Genomic DNA, 17,538 nt, shown 5'->3' with positions numbered 1-17,538 from the left:
GCTAAAGTACACTTGAGTGAAATATAAATATGATATGATATATGAGCAATAAAGTTGATTCATTGAATAACTTTTATCTAAATTTTGTCCAACTATAATCTTAATCTAAAATGCATGGATTAGAAAAATTGATTAAATCGAAATTTGATGGACTGGTTACCAATCATTACTCGAACTAGTACAAAACTGGCCTATTTGGTAAAAAGAATGGTAACTGATTGGTTTGTCATCCTATCCGATCTTTTTTTATTCCTTACATCACTTGAAATAACATGTTTTGTCTGATTATAGAAAGCAAGAAATAAAGATGTGAAATGAGTCACGGTATTGAATAAAGTTGGCTGGAAGTGGGGTTATTAGCCCCACACAACTCAATGAGTCACTTCAACACTATGGCTGCTGCTTTCTTTTGCTGTATAAGCTAGAAAAAAAGATACAGTGACCTGCAAAAAGAACTCCATTGCTGAACCTGTTGAAGATACTGTCTAAAGAAGAAGAAATGGAAGCAAAGGTGAGGAGAATAAAGCTAGGAACCCAAGGCCTTGAAGCGTCAGCTGAAGGTCTGGGTTGCATGAGCATGTCAGCCTTCTATGGTCCACCCAAACCTGAACCAGAAATGATCAACCTTATCCACCATGCCATCAACAGTGGAGTCACTTTCCTTGACACTTCAGATGTTTATGGTCCACATGCTAATGAAATCCTTCTAGGAAAATTGGCTACTAAATTTGGTGCTTGTTTTGTTGATGGTAAAATGGAAATCGGGGGTGGCCCTGCTTATGTAAGGGCAGCATGTGAAGCTAGCTTGAAACGCCTTCGTTGGGACTGTATTGATCTTTACCATCTGCATCGGGTTGACACCAAGGTCCCTATTGAAATCACAGTAAGTTGCTTTCTGATCTATCCTTTTCCTCGTTTTTTCTTTACTTGAATCGAGTCGAACTAAGAGTCCAATACTTTATCGACAGATTACCTTTACGGTATATGCTAGAATTGGGAAATTTTTTTAGGTTGGAGAATCGAAGAAATCAGTTGAGGAAGGAAATATAAAGTATATAGGTCTATCTGAGGCATCTGGTTCAACAATCAGAAGAGCTCATGCAGTTCATCCTACTTGAGGTTAGCCATGGAGCATAGGATTATAAGTTAACTATGTTGCTCGGAATTTTTGTTTTTCTTTAAATACCCAAATACCCATTATAACCCCTCTTAAGGACAAACGTGTTTCAACTCTTTTGAACTCGTCTTCTTGTACTTCTTGTATTGGAACAATATTTAGATCGTTATATGAAATGTATATTTATTAATTCTTTGCCCTACTTAATATTTGTTTTAGATAACTAAATGTAATAATAAAAAAAATCATTTAATCGGATGGGAGGTCTGACCATATCCTCTCATATGATTTCAATGTATGATTCAGTGAAAAAGATTTTTTTTATGGAAGTCCGAATCTTCGTTGATAGCGTAAGTGTATTTGATACTCACATTCCAATATAATCAATGAAACCATAACAAATATATTTTATTATACACCCCAGGAATTACAATAAGAATAAACAGATGATCAACCAAATCCATTTTATCCAAACACAAAAGTTTCAATCAAGGAAAGAATAAAACAAACAATGGAGAGATATCATAAAAAACATGGGATTGAGTTTTGTCTAAAATCTGTCTTTTTTTTCACATGTTGTTCTTTGTTCTTTAAAACAATGTCTCCAATGCCTGATCTCCCACAATCCCAGCTAATTTCAACTTCCATTGATTCCCAGCAGCAAAATCAACACTGGGATCTTTGCCTTCTTTCATAACTTTCCCAACTTTGTTCACTCTTTCAGTAACTTTTTTCAATGCAATGTCAATGGCATCCTCAAATCTCTCAAATCTTGATTTGGGGTTTGCATATATCACCTTAGGGATCAATTTCACAACCTCTTTTCTCATTTCCGATATTCGATGTTCTGAGAATCTCAAAAGCACCCGATTGATGCTCACATTGCCGTTTTTGATGTCGTTTTGAGGAATATAGACCGAATATTTAGTATAATTCTTCGGGAAGTACCATATGTATTGGGCGTAAGCCGAATACGGATGGAAGAAAACCGGAATACACCCGGAAATAATCGAATCGAAAGTCGAACGCCGAGTGTACGAATCCCCTGGAGGTTGTAAGCAAAAATTGCAGTCTCTAAACACTTTGATCACTTCAACTGGTGCGTCACATTTGTTTCCCTCCGCCTTACAATCGAGAAACTTGCATGTACGATTCGGGGCCGATAAACATTGGTTGATGATCTCACCCCTGATCGAGCCCTTCATAGTAGGACGTGGTGCACCGGCGAAACAGAACAAATACCGCCTTTTTCGAGTTCGGGTTCGTTTTTGCCAATGGACAACATTGATATTTCTCAACGGGTGGAAGTAAGTCGGATACGGTATAGCGAATTCATTGCTCCATGAACTTGATTCAATAGACAACATTGTAATGTTCATAAATTCAGGCAAGTTCATTAGCTTACTACCCCATTCGGATTCGTTATTGGTCTGTCTTCGGAAATCCCAAGCGATCCTCCCCGCGACGAAGAAATGATCTTGACCGAACATCCGGTTCCATTCGTGTTGTTTCCGAAGCCAATCTGCGACACCATAAGCCGCCGAGTCTCGCACCGATGTGTTGTAGCCCCATAGGTAACGACCAACATCTAGGCCAGCATAAAAGGGTACATAAACAGCTGATGCCATTGATGAATCATTGGTTAAGCACTTGTATTGCTTAATCCTTTGATGGAAAATGAGTTCTAACATAAACTGGTTCGTTTCGAACCAGTTTTTTCTCGACAAAACACCTTGGGGTTTTACAACTTTAGGACCAAACCCTGAATTCATTAACGAAGGACACATATTGAACCATTTGATAAGGTTCCGACAATCCCTCAGGACGCCATTGTTAAACCTTGTTGGAAGACGATGAACATATATGTATTTACCTGAACATGGATCAGTTACATTAGCTAAAGTAATATTATAATTATTTTCCCGGAAAGGAAAATCCCGATGGGCATCACTGGAAATAGGATTTGGGACTGAAATTTCATCAATGGCGGCAAGCTGGGTAGCGTTGTGGGTTTTCTGAGAACCAGAAAAGCTTTGGGAAACTAGGGGAAAGACTCCATTTTTAACACCGGAGAGAACCGAATAATCCAAGCAAAGCAATACAAGGCAAAAAACAAAGGAAGCACGAATAATAAACCAGAGTTGATTATGGCAATGGCTGCCATTGACGATCGGCTTCTCCATGTGTTAGACGAAATTCTGAAACGAGAAAAGTGGAAGGTGAGAAAGAAATCACAGAGGAAAATAAGACAAGAAGAGTCTAGCGGCGGCGGCGGAAAATGGGAGAATCATATGAGAGAAATGGGTTTGAGAAACAAGAAAGACAAAAAAGAAACTGAAGCGGAGTGATATGTCTGATGTCGTTATTATTAGGTACAGAGAAGAAGCCATTAAAATGCAGAGGAATATTCAAGGTAAAGTTGGTTCCTTTTATGGAAAGTTCTAAACATGCAAATCACACGTTTCCTTTTATTACATTTTCCGAAGTTAATTACGTTTAATAGGTTTCCATTTCCGTGTATTTTTTATAACACCCCCTGAATTCATCAAAAAATTAGGTTGAGTTTGGATTGGTGATTGGGTGCGGTGCGGTGTGTTTGGCTTACTTTTTATCTCACGCTATAGTATCGCTACAGTATTTAATCTCACCGCCACCGCTATTTTTACATTAACTGCAGATAAACGTACAGCCCATCCAAACTGACGTCCTTAAGTCCAAACCATCTATTTATTAAAAAAGAAGAAGAAGATATAGAATGATTCAAGCAAGCTAATTAAAGATAATCAAATATTACACAGATTTGGTTACGATTTTATTCTCCAATATTCACTTAAACTTACATTTATTGTTTAAAGTAAAGTAAAGATAAGTATAATATTAGAAAAACTAGAATATTAATAATTTTAATATTAAAAAAATTAATTTAATAATTAACCTATAAAAATACTAATTTTATAAAATTTAAATATATAAGTAACTCTGCCGAGAATATAAAATAATATTTTTTTCTAAAATAATATAGGTGATTACATGATATAATCTCAAAAGACTCCATTATTTCAATCATTTTAATTAATAATTGCATAAATTGCCTATCAACCAAGTTAACATATTTATACTACGACCAACTTAAACCGAAATGAATTGAATTAAACAACTAACCCAACTGCTATTATATAAGAGGACTCAAATACAAAATTTCAAAGATCTTAAGACCTCAACTTCGAAATTAAACCAAACCAAAACCCTATTAGTTAACCCAATTGTAAACCTGCCAATTTATATTTTTCATTATGAAAATAATATAAATGCAACATAAATGCCCACAATTTATTGCCGGTATAGTATCACAATTAATAAAATATTTTTTTGATTTTTTAAGGTATCTACCCCCGTTATTAATTTTTCGTATTTTGTCAACCCATTAAAAGATAGAATTAATAAAATATTTTCGTTAAAATTTGTAAAATATTTTAAATTAATTTAGAGAGAGAGAAAATTTACTCTCCTTTCAAATTAAGTTACATGGCTGACCATCCCCTATTTTATGGATCGATATAACTTAGGAATTTGGAATTTATATTTTAATTATTTAGATTAAATATAAATATGATTATAAAACGTGAAAAATGAACATCAACATGCGTAGTAAATATAGAAATTACCACATTCAATACTAATATAGTATTGAAACTAATAAAAATATTTAAATTGTTTTTAAAGTTTTACTCTTCGTTAAAGTCAAGTTACATGGCTTACCAGTTACCACCATATTTTATGGATCTAAATCACTTGGGCATTATGATTTTTTTAAATTTATATATAAACTAATAAACGATTTTCTATTAAAAAATAAGTGATTTTTTTTACAACTTTTTTTAATCTGTTGCTTTATCTTAACTCCTTCAATGCCATAAAGTTGTTTTTTTTTTAAAATTAATAAACAAAATAAAGCCATGCTTGATGACAATTGAAGGTTCATTGGACCAATTTTCTGCTTTATCATTTGTGTATTTTTTGAGTTAAATCAGTGAAAAATGTATAGAAAATAAAATTAAACTCGATTACAATAATTATGAATTTGCAAATTGGAATCGTATATTCCGCTAACTAAATTAATCTAATTACTCTCAAATCAAAATGGGATCAAAATTTTGAATTTGATTCTCAAGCATGGTTTTTTTTTTTTGAACTTTATATTTGAAATAAAATAAGCTTTATTCCCATTTTTAAACTTTATTTAGGGTTAGTTTAATATTATTGTTATGAACAATTTAATTTGAAAAAGAGTATTTTTATTAAAAAATATTATGAAAAAAAATGTGTTTTAAAATGTCAAAACTCAATAGTGATAGAATCTAATTGTTCTCGAATTTTAATTGAATGTTTTCAACAATACTTTTTCTTTTTCATTTTTGATTTTACGGTTTGTGAAGTTTAATTATTTTAGAGGTTTGTAGTTGTTGTTTTCAGCATTATTTCTAGAATTTAAATTTGTATTCTTCTTAAGAGTAAATTTATTCAAATATTGAGCCATCCTCTCAAATTCGAAAGCTAGGAGGACTTAAATAAATATTATGTTCAAAAAATAAGTTTGGACAAAAATATTGAACTTATTTAAAATATGAGTTGTACTCAAACTTAAACATTCATATCTAATCCTAATTCGGTCCATTTTTCTAAGTTTATAATATATAATAATTAAAAGATTATTATTTGACATATATATACTTTTTTATTCCACAAGTAATCTTAAAAAATCTCTACAACTCTTTTTTTTTAACATTTTTTAATATTTTATTATTATATCTTTATAAGATTCTCGCCACTATAATATAATATATTAAAAAATGTTAAATTGTCTATATATAAAATTTTAATAAATAAAAAATACATAAAATTATATAATATTAAATTAAAAATAATATAAATATTTTCGTAACAAATTAAAATAACATGGGTAGACTTAAAATAAATTTAAATTACCTATTTACAATAAGAATGGATTTAAACAAAACTTTATACTCATATTTTAAGTCGAGCAAAACAAATATAATATGTTAATATCATCCTTAAGCCCGACTAAAACTCGACCCGACCCATGAATACCTATAAATACGTATACCAAGAATGCAATACTTACATTAATCATAAACTAGCCAAAAAAACTTCACAAAAATATCTCCGCTTATCATTTGAGCTTTATCCGAATTGAACCCAGTAACGAGCTCTTATTTCTTTATGGTCAAAGCACAAACTAGCCAAAACTTGGAACAACTTTATACACAATTCTTCAAAGAATCTCCAGCCCTTTGGAAGAAGCAATACGAGAGTGCAAAATCCGCCATGAAAATACCAACTAGTGAGATAACCACAGCGGAAGTAGTCGACTCACCAACACCTTTGGCTCCTCCAATTGTGGTGGCTCCCCAAGCACAGCTCACAATCGATATAATCATACCGAAAACCTGAGATTTAATCATTGCACTAATTATATCCCATGATTGTAAAACCCTTTGTGCTGAATCTAAGATGATATTAATGCTGATCCCGTAAACACTATCGGCCAGAAGGGCACTCGATGCCATCCCGATCGTGAAACACATCAGAGTCAAAAACGGCAAAGCTAAAGAGGAAGCGATAACTCGAGGTGTGACTAAATAATCAATGGGGTTCGATCCAAGAACTCTTAGAGTGTCGGTCTGCTCTGAAACCTGCATCGTTCCTAATTCTGCAGCAAATGCACTTCCAATTCGTCCAGCAATCACAATCGATGTAACCACAGGACTTAGCTCCCTCGAGAATGCTAAGGCTAATACCCCGCCAATTGATCGGTTCAAACCCAATCGGGTAAATTCTCTAATGAACTGAATGGTGAAGGCCATGCCGACAAATGCCGAGGTTAGAAGACAAACCCCGACTGATTTCGGTCCAACTCTCTCCAGTTGTTCGAGAGTATTCCCCCAGTGGACTTTACCCTTTAAAATCCGAATAATAACCTGCCCCGCGAGGACAAGAACGGACAATCCTCTCCATAAGAAACTTGGAGGAAACCATTCGCTAAAGAATGTCTCTGATTCCAAAGTGGGCACATTGTTCGTATTGCGCTCTTCTTCTAGCAAAGGGGCACATGCATAGCCATCATCTGTGTTTGAAATCACAAACAATCTGGTTTTGCGGATTGGTGCTGGAAATCGCAGACTCTGACCTCTTCCGGTGAAGCTAATTTGACTAGAATTCCAAACTCTGGGTTTAATCGCCTGATGGAATTTGCAAGAGCCTCTTCTACAATAGGTTTAAAGATATTAAATCTCACAGATAAAGCATCAGCTGTAATTTCATTTTGAGTATCACAGACCTGCTCGAAAAGTAATACATCAGATGATGTTGAGAAGCTGTTCGCATATTTGGCTTGTCGTCCCTGAACTTCAACTATAAGAAAACTCGAGTAAGACCTTAAAGATTCGAATATACACTAATCAAATTCCAATCGGACAAAAGAATTACACAAAAATGTACCTTTTTTAGCACTCCTGAAAAATAATTTCACCCTAAATTAGCAAAAACGAAGATGTACTTGTCTTTATAGGAATAAAAACATAAACATTATAAACTGAAAAATGAACAAGGAAGGATACAAAATAGAACTTACATGAAAATGAAACAGTTTTATACATATATATATAGGCATTTTTCATATTTAAGTTAAAAAGTACTCATCTTTGTATATTGAGAAAAGAAGTAAAAAGACCTCTCTAGTACCTCTCAATTTCGATATTGAGCAAATTGGTCCCTCTAAAAACTAAGAACAATTTAATCCCTATCAATTTCGACAATGAGCAACTAAGAACAACAAATCACAATGTTAATATTTTTCTTCAAAGTTAAGGCATTCTATCAATTTAGTATTTGATTAACAAATTTAGCTCACAACATTTACCTACTTTGCGAACATTTACAATATATAAACATCAAGAGCTATATTTGTTATTATAACAATTAAAATTATGTACAATTGATGGAAAACATTAGCGCCAAAAAATTACGTACTCTTTAGTTGTTCACTTTCAAATTTGAAAGGAAATAAATTGCTCCAATTTTTTGTGAACATTTTAATCAATATTTTCTTAAAAATCTGAATTAAGAGAACCAAGTTTGAGATTGGGGTAAAGAAAACCCTAAAAAATCCGAATTTAATGGATCCAAAAGCAACAAGGAATTAACTCAAGAACAGTTCACAATTACACTACCCAGTTACCCCAAATAGCTAATTTTACCTCAACAACAACAACAACAACATTTTTTTGCTAAAACATCTTTAAGTGACAAATTGATGTGTACTGGAAAAGTTAGTGAAGCGTTGAGTTTTGGGTTGAATGAATAATTGGTTAAAACGGGGCGTTGCATGTTAAGTGAAACGATGTGTTTTGTTAACCGTTTTTGCCACGTCAATTCTTGTTATTTTTCCTTCCTTTTATGTTAAAAGTGTGGGGAGTCAGTGATGAATTTTTATGAATAGAGAAAACAGATTTTCTCCCTATCTTCTTTTTCTCTCCCTTCTCTGCTCTTTTCTCTCTTAAAAATTGTACTCGATTTTTGAGTGTTCAACAAAGGTATCAGAGCTTCACGATCTTGTTGATGGCGGGTGACGGAGTTTCGACGAGGCTGCAGAAGGATATTGTTAGTGTTCAACAGGAGATGTCCAAGTTGCAGGTCGAACTGGGTCGTTTGGAGGGTAAAATGGAAACTCAAATGGATACAAAGTTCCAGGAGTTCCGTAATGATGTGCAGGCTCTTTTGGAACAATATCTCGGCCAACCCAAGCCTGGTCCGACGATGGTGGGAACTGAGGATAAAGGGAATGGGGTGTTGGGAGCGCCGCCTGGGTTTCCTCCTAAGGAGATGAGAGGTGGGTCAAATCTGGCAGATAGGACTAGTATTCACTTGGGAGCTACTTCTCATGTCGTGAGGAAGTCAGAAAAAATTAGTCGTCGACTCGAGTGCCCCAGTTTTGATGGGTCTGATTTTCGTGGATGGTTAACTAAGCTCGAGCAATACTTTGAGGCGGAAGGAACGCCAGAAGAAGAGAAGGTTCGTGTTGTGATGTTACATTTGGAGGGCAGAGCTTTGGATTGGCACCATTTTTACTCGCGACGGAATGGAGGTCTTCACATGCTAGCATGGCCAGCTTATTTGGAGAGTTTGCAAAACCGTTTCGGTTTTGGGCAATTTGGAAACCCGATGAAAGCTCTGGTCAACCTTAAGCAACTGGGCACGGTGGAACAATTCCAGGATTCTTTTGTAGAGTTGTTGAATCAGCTACATCTGCCTGAGTCTTATGCCCTTAGTATCTTCCTCAGTAACCTGAAGTCGGAAATTGGGCATTATTTAGATCTGTTTGAACCTTCTACATTGGTAGAGGCCTTCCAGTTAGCAAGGAAGATCGAGATACTACTTTTGGGTACGGCTAAAAAATCTTCGTTTTCTTTACAAAATTCCTCTCGGCCATTTTCTATGGCAGCTGGGTACTCTTCAATTCCAACGAGAGCAAACTCAGTTCAACAATCAGGCAGCAACACTTCTGTTTGTAAGCCAACATCTCGTTCCATTTCTCCAGCGTTGATGGCAGAACGGAAACAGAAGGGCTTATGTTTTTGGTGTGGAGCTAAGTATCAACCGGGGCATAAATGTGTTAGATCACAATTGTATCAGCTGCTGATGGAACCTTTTTCTGACAATGAAACGGAAGAATTTCAGGAGTGCTCGGATCGTTTAGAAGAGAGTACTCTGGAGGAGGAACCACCTAAGTCACCTGTAATTTCATTACATGCTCTCACAGGTATGCAAGGTCATAACACCATGCGTGTTGCTGCTCGGGTAGGCTCTCTTTTAGCTATTATTCTTGTTGACTCTGGAAGTACGCATAACTTTATCGATGTTAGATTGGTTAGTCGCCTGTCTTTACCTGTAACGTACCAAGAGCAGTTAAGAGTTTCCGTGGCCAATGGTGAATCTTTATTCACTAGAGGGGTGTGTAAAGGGGTGTCATGGGAGGTTCAAAATTATACGTTCGAAACAGATTTTATGGTTTTACCATTAAAAGGGTGTGATATGGTGCTTGGGGTTCAGTGGCTACTCTCTTTGGGTGACATCAACTGGAATTTTAGTTCCTTAATCATGCAGTTTAAGTTCAAGAATGAAAATTGCCTACTACAGGGAATTGTTCCTGGTTCATTAGCTGAGGAAAGTTTGAATTCCAATTCAAGGTGTTTTCGACTATTGGGCACTCTTTAGGTCCCTATGCAGTAGTATTGTGCTCCTCTAGTCAAATAGTGCTTTCAACTATTATGGCGGTTGAACCGGAAAACGAACTTCATGAACTTTTAGAAAATTTTGCTGATATCTTCCAATTACCGAAAGGACTACCTCCTTTTCGCTTGCATGATCATAAGATTCCTTTGAAAGACGAGAGTGTGGTGGTGAAGGTTCGACCGTATCGATATCCGGCCATTCAAAAGGGGGAAATTGAGAGGTTGATCCAAGAAATGCTTCAGGCAGGCATCATACGAGACAGCAACAGTTCCTTTGCTTCTCCTATAGTGATGGTAAAGAAAAAGGATGGTAGTTGGAGACTTTGTGTTGATTATAGACAATTGAATCAGCACACTGTTAAGGATAAGTTTCCTATTCCAATAATTGAAGAACTGTTGGATGAGTTGGGGGAGGCTCGCGTGTTTTCCAAGTTGGATTTGAGGTCCGGATACCATCAAATACGAATGTGGGAACCCGATATTCACAAGACAGCCTTCAGAACACACGAGGGGCACTATGAGTTCCTCGTAATGCCTTTTGGCCTCACCAATGCCCCATCAAGCTTCCAAGCCCTTATGAATAATGTTTTTAAACCATGGTTGCGGAAGTTTGTACTCGTTTTCTTTGATGATATTCTCATATATTCAAAGTCATGGTCTGAACATTTGAAGCATGTGAAGTCGGTTCTTTTGGTTTTAAGGGAACAACAATTGTTTGCAAAGAAAAGCAAATACTGTTTTAGAACATCTAAAGTTGAATATTTGGGTCATGTGCTTTCTGAGGGTACAGTTTCTATGGATTACTCGAAGATTGAATGCATTTCGGCTTGGCCGGTTCCACAATCTGTGAAGGAATTGAGAAGTTTTCTTGGTCTTTCTGGCTATTACAGAAGGTTCATTCGAGGATATGGGACGTTAGCCAGACCACTTACAGAATTGCTGAAGAAAAACGGATGGGGTTGGTCGGACCAAGCTACAGCAGCTTTTCAAGCGTTAAAGGCAGCCTTGTGTGCAGCACCAGTGCTAGTTCTACCAAATTTTCAGATGGAGTTTGTGGTTGATACAGACGCTAGTGGAATTGGAGTGGGTGCAGTGCTACAACAACAAGGAAAACCGATGGCTTTTTTTAGCAAAGCTTTGGGAATCAGACACCAAGCCTTGTCAATTTATGAAAAAGAAATGTTAGCAGCACTGTTAGCCGTCAGGAAATGGCATTCGTATCTGGTGGGTCGGCACTTCAAAATAAGGACTGACCATCAAAGTTTACGTTTCTTGTCAGATCAGGTAGCCATTACCCCATTCCAACAGCGTTGGGTTGCGAAGATGCTCGGGTATGACTTCGAGGTGTCCTATCGGAAGGGTATTAACAATAAGGTTGCTGATGCCTTATCTCGACAACCTCACTTGGAACAAGGTCAGTTTTTTACACTATCATCCAGTTCAACTATTTCTGAACTATTGCAACAGGTGCAACAAACGTATACAATCGATGTGAAGCTGATAAAAATTATTAAAGACCTACAACAAGCCAATATTCCAAATGATAAGTATGCATGGGATGGCCGATTCTTGCGCCGTAATGGGAAAATCATGGTGGGTAAAAATGTGCAACTGAGACAGGAGTTATTTCAACATTTCCATGCTAGTGCAGTAGGTGGCCATTCGGGGGTTCAGGTCACTAAGAAGAGATTGACGAGTCTGTTATGTTGGAAGGGATTAACGACTGATGTGAAGCGGTGGGTTCGCGAATGCTTGGTTTGTCAAAAATGCAAGAGTGAGTCAGTTGCTTCCCCGGGACTCCTTCAACCTTTGCCCATTCCTAATAGGGCTTGGTCAGTCATCAGCTTAGACTTCATTGAAGGTTTACCGAAGTCAAGCAAGAAAAATTCTATTCTGGTAGTAGTAGACCATTTAACCAAATACGGTCACTTCTTGGGGTTATCTCATCCTTATACAGCGAAGGAGGTGGCGTAGGAGTTTATGAGCCATGTTTACAAACTCCATGGAATGCCTGATTCGATCATTTCAGACAGAGATAAAATCTTTGTAAGCAACTTCTGGCAGGAGTTATTTCATCAAGCTGGTACTAAGTTGTTGTTGTCCACAGCTTACCACCCACAAACGGATGGTCAGACAGAGGTGTTGAATCGTTGTCTCGAAAGTTACTTAAGGTGCATGACTGGAGAGACTCCCACCAACTGGTTCCAGTGGTTACCACTAGCTGAATGGTGGTATAATTCTTCCTTCCATTCCTCTATTCAACTTACTCCCTATGAAGCTCTATATGGGCAGCCTCCACCTTCACACATGCCATACCTTGCTGGGGTCTCCTTTGTGGCGGTCGTCGATAGGAGTCTGCAAACTCGTGAGGCTGCAAGAAAATTGCTACATTTCCATTTAAAAAGAGCTCAAGGATGCATGAAACAATTCGCAGATAGACATAGGAGTGAGAGGAGTTTTCAAGTTGGTGATTGGGTCTATTTGAAGTTACAGCCATATAGACAACACACTGTCAGAAAAATTTTGAATCAAAAGCTATCTCCCAAATTTTATGGCCCTTTTCCAGTACTTAAGAAAGTGGGTGAAGTCGCATACACCTTGCAGTTACCTCTGGGGTCTCGTATCCACCCAACTTTCCATGTCTCCCAACTGAAGAAACACGTAGGGTCGGCTCCTTCGCAATCTCATTTACCCTTGGTCGATATTCATGGTGTCTTACCAAAGGAGCCGGTCAGAATCATTGAGCGACGAATGGTGAAAAGAGGGAATCAAGCTATCACTGAAGTTCTTGTTGAATGGATTGATTCTTTCCCTGAAGATGCGACATGGGAGTCTTTGTCTGAGTTACAAGCTAAGTTTCCTCATTTTCATCCTTGAGGACAAGGATCTGGTCCTGAGAGGGTGGTATTGATGTGTACTGGAAAAGTTAGTGAAACGTTGAGTTTTGGGTTGAATGAATAATTGGTTAAAACGGGGCGTTGCATGTTAAGTGAAACAATGTGTTTTGTTAACCCTTTTTGCCACGTCAATTCTTGTTATTTTTCCTTCCTTTTATGTTAAAAGTGTGGGGAGTCAGTGATGAATTTTTATGAATAGAGAAAACAGATTTTCTCCCTATCTTCTTTTTCTCTCCCTTTCTCTGCTCTTTTCTCTCTTAAAAATTCTACTCGATTTTTGAGTGTTCAACACAAGTTCCTAAAGAAATCGGCAGACTGAACCCTAAAAATCAAGGGGTAACAATGAATATTCGTAAGAAAGAATAGATATAAAAAAATACCTCTGATTGAAGAGAGAAAGGTGACGAACGCCGTGGAGATTGGCGGTTGTTACAATGAGCAGATTTTTCAGTGTGTATAGCTTATTTTTTCATTCTTCAAACAGAGTGGAAATTCAAGTGTCGAAAATGAGACGGATTCAAGTTTTAGGGTTTTTCTTAAATTAGGTAAAAATGCCGAAATTAAAAAAAAATTACGTCCGAATTTCCCAGGGCAGAATGAGAACAGAGTTTTTCCAAAAACGTGTTCTTTTTAATACATTAGTTTTTTTTTGTCAGGTTAACTGTTAATAATTTTGTTTCGATTTTTCTTATACTCAGTATTTGTATTTTTTATTTAATATTATTTTTAATTTTTAATTAATAAATATATTATTTTAAAGTTTTTAATTCATATTTTAATTAATAATTATTTTATTTATATAAATAAAATAATAAATAAGTAATTATATAATAAAAATATATATTATATATATAGTTATGTTAAAATATATATAAATAAAGAGATTATTAATTAAAAATATTACTAACATAACTATATATAAAAAATATATTTTTATTATATAATTCTATCATTACTATTTTATTTATATAAATAAAAAATTTATTAATTAAAAAATAATTAAAAACTTTAAAATAATATATTTATTAATTAAAAATTAAAAAATAAAACAACATTAAATAAAAAATAAAAATATTGATAAGAGAAAAATCGAACCTGAATCTTAAAAATAAAACCACTAACATTTAATAATCTAACCAAAAAACCAATGCATTAAAAAAAACATTGTATAAAAAGTGTTTTTTGAAAAATACTTTTATAGTATGATTTTTTGTTTCTTTCTTTAAAATCGGACTATTACCTTAATTTTCTATTTTTTTATTTTGACATTTTTACCTAATTTTCTCTTTTTTATTCATTCAAAAATTTTCATCTCACTGTCCTTTGCACTTTTTTAGTTGCGTCTCAAAATTATTCATCACTATAAAAACATAATATCAAATTTAGGGTGAGTTTGGATGGATGGTACGTTTACCTGCGGTTAGTGTAAAAACAGCGATGGCGGTGAGATTAGACACTGTAGCAATACTGTAGCATGAGACAAAAAGTAAATTAAACACATCGCACCACACCCAATCGCCCATCCAAACCCACCCTTAGTTTATAACATTTACATCTTTTGTTTGTTCGGTCTTTATTTTTCAAGCTAAATTTTGCCATTATCTTTTTAAAAATAATCAAATTTATCCATTAACTTTTTAACAAAGAGTCGAAATGATTATTTTTAATACTAACTAAAATTTTTAAACTCAACAAACTGCATGACAATTCACATATACTCTATGCTATTTATTTAATTTATGAAAATTTTATTTTTAAAATTTTAATTTTAATTAATTATATTTTTTAAAATTTTCAATTATTTATTGATGTGACATATAAAACAAATAATGTACACATAATCTGTCATGCGAGTAGTCACATCAATAACGTAAAAGATTAACATTTTAATTATCATTTCATTAAAAAACGATTTAACTATTTTTGAAAAATTAAAAAAACTAAATTTAGTTAAAAAACAATAAAAACCTGGAAAAAAATATAAACATAAAAAGATTAAATCTATGATTATGAACTGTGAAACTCCTAGGAATACATTTTTGTGTAAAATATATATTAGAAAAATGAGTAAAATCGTCATTTTGTAGTAAGTTAAAAATATTGTTTTATAAAAAAATCGTAATTAAATGATATGCTATTGTAGTTTAAAAATTTCAGATGGTTTCATTTGACGCTATTTTGTTTTTCGGTAGACAAGAACTGGTTGCATATAAACTAACATGCACTAGCATATAAACCAGAAATATCCTGCGCGAGAATATTCAAGATCGAACCAGGTGGCTGAACAAACGCCCGCATTTGTTCAACAGCGCCTGCAAGTTTAGCCATATGATCGGTAGCACGGTTAGCAGTACGACGAACATGACGCAGCCTAACCGACCAGTTCCGACGAAGGAGTTGAGATAAAAGCCGCTGCTCCACGAGGTTACTATCCGCAGCACAACCAGCAGTAATGGACTCGATGAGGACCCCGTTATCGCTTGCCATCTCGACACTACGATAGCCGCGCTCCCATGGGAGTCGAAGACCTTCGTACAAAGTGTTGGCACATAATTAAACTAATCTTGCACAAAATAAATTATGAAAAGTTACGAATGTGAAGAGGCTTGAATATGAAGAGTTAATAATGCAAAGAGACTTGAAGATGAAAAGTTACACACATGCATGGATAGTCGTAACTCTTATAGTATTTAAGTTATGTAAATGAATAGTCACAACTCCTAGCATTTAGTGATATAGATGAATAGTCACTTACAACTCCTATATAAATAGTTGTATGTGATGAAGAATATTATTGAGTGAGTGAAATAAAAATTAATCAAAAGGGTGTTTTCTTTCTTCCATAAAAATTATTTCTCTTTTCATTATATTCTTTATTATATTCTTTGTTTTATTTCTCCAAATTTTGATCAATTTTCTACAAATTGGTATCAGAGTTAGGTTCGATCAAAATGAACAATTCTATTCCTCTTTCTTCCGTTCCCCAATTAACCAAAGAAAATTATGGCAAATGGAGTATCCAAATGAAGGCTCTTCTTGGATCTCTAGAAGTTTGGGAGATTGTTGAAAAAGGTTATAATGAAGTTGAGGCTGAAGAGGAGGAAGGATTAACACAAGTTCAAAAAGAAAGTCTAAGAAAATCAAGGAAGAAAAATCAGCAAGCCTTATTTTGGATATATCAAGGAGTTCAATCATATGAAGCGGCTTGGGAAAAAATAACTTGTGCCACCACGGCAAAACAAGCATGGGAATTTTTATAAAATTCATTCAAAGGAGATGAAAAGGTGAAAAGAGTTCGGTTGCAAACTCTTCGAGGAGAGTTTGAAAGATTGCAAAAAACAGAGTCAGAATCAGTTTCTGATTACTGTTCACGGGTTTTGTCCATAGTCAATCAATTAAAAAGAAATGGTGAAACTATGGATGATATTCGTGGTGTTGAGAAAATCCTCCGTTCTTTAGATTCCAGATTTGACTACATTGTGGTTGCCATTGAAGAATCAAATGACTTAAGCACCATGACTATTGATGAACTCACAGGTTCGTTGCAAGCCCATAAAGAAAGATTAAACAAGAAGAAAAAGGAAGTAGATCTAGATCAAGCACTCCAGTCAAAGTTGTCTCTAAATGAGAAGAAGGGAGATTTTAAAAATCAAAGAGGGAGAAATTGTGGTCGTGGAAGAGGAAAAAATTTTAGAGGAAGAGGCTCAAATGCTCGTGAAAGAGGTGAAGATGCAAGCACGGAGAATGGATAGAAAGAAGCCAACCAAAGTCAAAATTTTAGAGGATCACAAAGAGGACATGGACGTGGAAATCAAAGAGGAAGAGATCGTGGCTATTTTGAATGTTATAATTGTCGCAAACCTGGTCATTTGGCAAGTGAATGCTGGTACAAAAAAGAAGAGAAAAATGAAGCTAATATAGTACAAAATAATCAAGAGCAAAAGCAAGAAACTTTGTTGCTCGTATCTCATGGTGGAGAGATTGATGATGTCTGGTACATAGACAGTGGTGCTAGCAAGCATATGACAGGTAACAAAAATTTATTTTCGAAGTTCTTTGAATCTGATTGTGGAGAAGTAAAAGTAGGAGATGGCAAAGCTTACAAAGTTAGCGGTGTTGGTGAGTTGGAGTTCAAAACAAAGCAAGGAAGGGTAGAGAAAATGTCTGAAGTTTATTTTGTTCCTGGTCTTAAAAATAATCTACTTAGCGTTGG

The 17,538-nt window shown here is 35.1% G+C and overlaps 3 protein-coding genes across 4 annotated transcripts; 1 reads left to right on the top strand and 2 right to left on the bottom strand.

Moving 5' to 3' along the window:
• The first annotated feature begins 21 nt into the window (after positions 1-21).
• Positions 22-1,307, top strand: LOC107890523 (IN2-2 protein). Of its 2 annotated transcripts, none has more exons than XM_016814990.2 (2): positions 22-883; positions 1,011-1,307. In XM_016814990.2, the coding sequence occupies exons 1-2, from the start codon at positions 500-502 to the stop codon at positions 1,116-1,118; spliced, it is 492 nt and encodes a 163-aa protein (XP_016670479.1). In that variant the 5' UTR covers positions 22-499; the 3' UTR covers positions 1,119-1,307. The 2 variants fall into 2 exon arrangements, with proteins under 2 accessions (XP_016670479.1, XP_016670480.1); XM_016814991.2 differs by having other exon boundaries at positions 73-883; positions 969-1,307.
• A 309-nt stretch (positions 1,308-1,616) lies between these two features.
• LOC107890521 (probable xyloglucan galactosyltransferase GT12) lies at positions 1,617-3,361 on the bottom strand. Its single transcript, XM_016814987.2, has one exon. It carries the CDS (start codon positions 3,298-3,300, stop codon positions 1,708-1,710), a length of 1,593 nt encoding a protein of 530 aa, XP_016670476.1. The 5' UTR covers positions 3,301-3,361; the 3' UTR covers positions 1,617-1,707.
• Positions 3,362-6,154: 2,793 nt separating this feature from the next.
• Positions 6,155-7,663, bottom strand: LOC107892823 (protein TRIGALACTOSYLDIACYLGLYCEROL 1, chloroplastic). The gene is made up of 2 exons (XM_016817866.2): positions 7,476-7,663; positions 6,155-7,402 (listed from the first exon to the last, which is right to left on the bottom strand). Exons 1-2 carry the CDS (start codon positions 7,520-7,522, stop codon positions 6,397-6,399), a joined length of 1,053 nt encoding a protein of 350 aa, XP_016673355.1. The 5' UTR covers positions 7,523-7,663; the 3' UTR covers positions 6,155-6,396.
• Between the last annotated feature and the right edge of the window lie 9,875 nt (positions 7,664-17,538).

The sequence above is a fragment of the Gossypium hirsutum genome, chromosome D09 (assembly GCF_007990345.1).
Source record: "Gossypium hirsutum isolate 1008001.06 chromosome D09, Gossypium_hirsutum_v2.1, whole genome shotgun sequence".
Taxonomy (NCBI): domain Eukaryota; kingdom Viridiplantae; phylum Streptophyta; class Magnoliopsida; order Malvales; family Malvaceae; genus Gossypium; species Gossypium hirsutum.
This window is presented reverse-complemented; position numbering and strand designations above follow the sequence as displayed.

What these genes read in the sequence shown, in the direction of transcription:
- LOC107890523 (XM_016814990.2), top strand. Translation starts at nt 500, where the DNA reads ATGGAAGCAAAGGTGAGGAGAATAAAGCTAGGAACCCAAGGCCTTGAA. An exon ending in AGGTCCCTATTGAAATCACA is followed by an intron (nt 884 to 1,010) that starts GTAAGTTGCTTT and finishes AAATTTTTTTAG; the next exon opens with GTTGGAGAATCGAAGAAATC.
- LOC107892823 (XM_016817866.2), bottom strand. Translation starts at nt 7,522, where the DNA reads ATGCGAACAGCTTCTCAACATCATCTGATGTATTACTTTTCGAGCAG. An exon ending in ATGTATTACTTTTCGAGCAG is followed by an intron (nt 7,403 to 7,475) that starts GTCTGTGATACT and finishes AACCTATTGTAG; the next exon opens with AAGAGGCTCTTGCAAATTCC.
- LOC107890521 (XM_016814987.2), bottom strand. Translation starts at nt 3,300, where the DNA reads ATGGAGAAGCCGATCGTCAATGGCAGCCATTGCCATAATCAACTCTGG.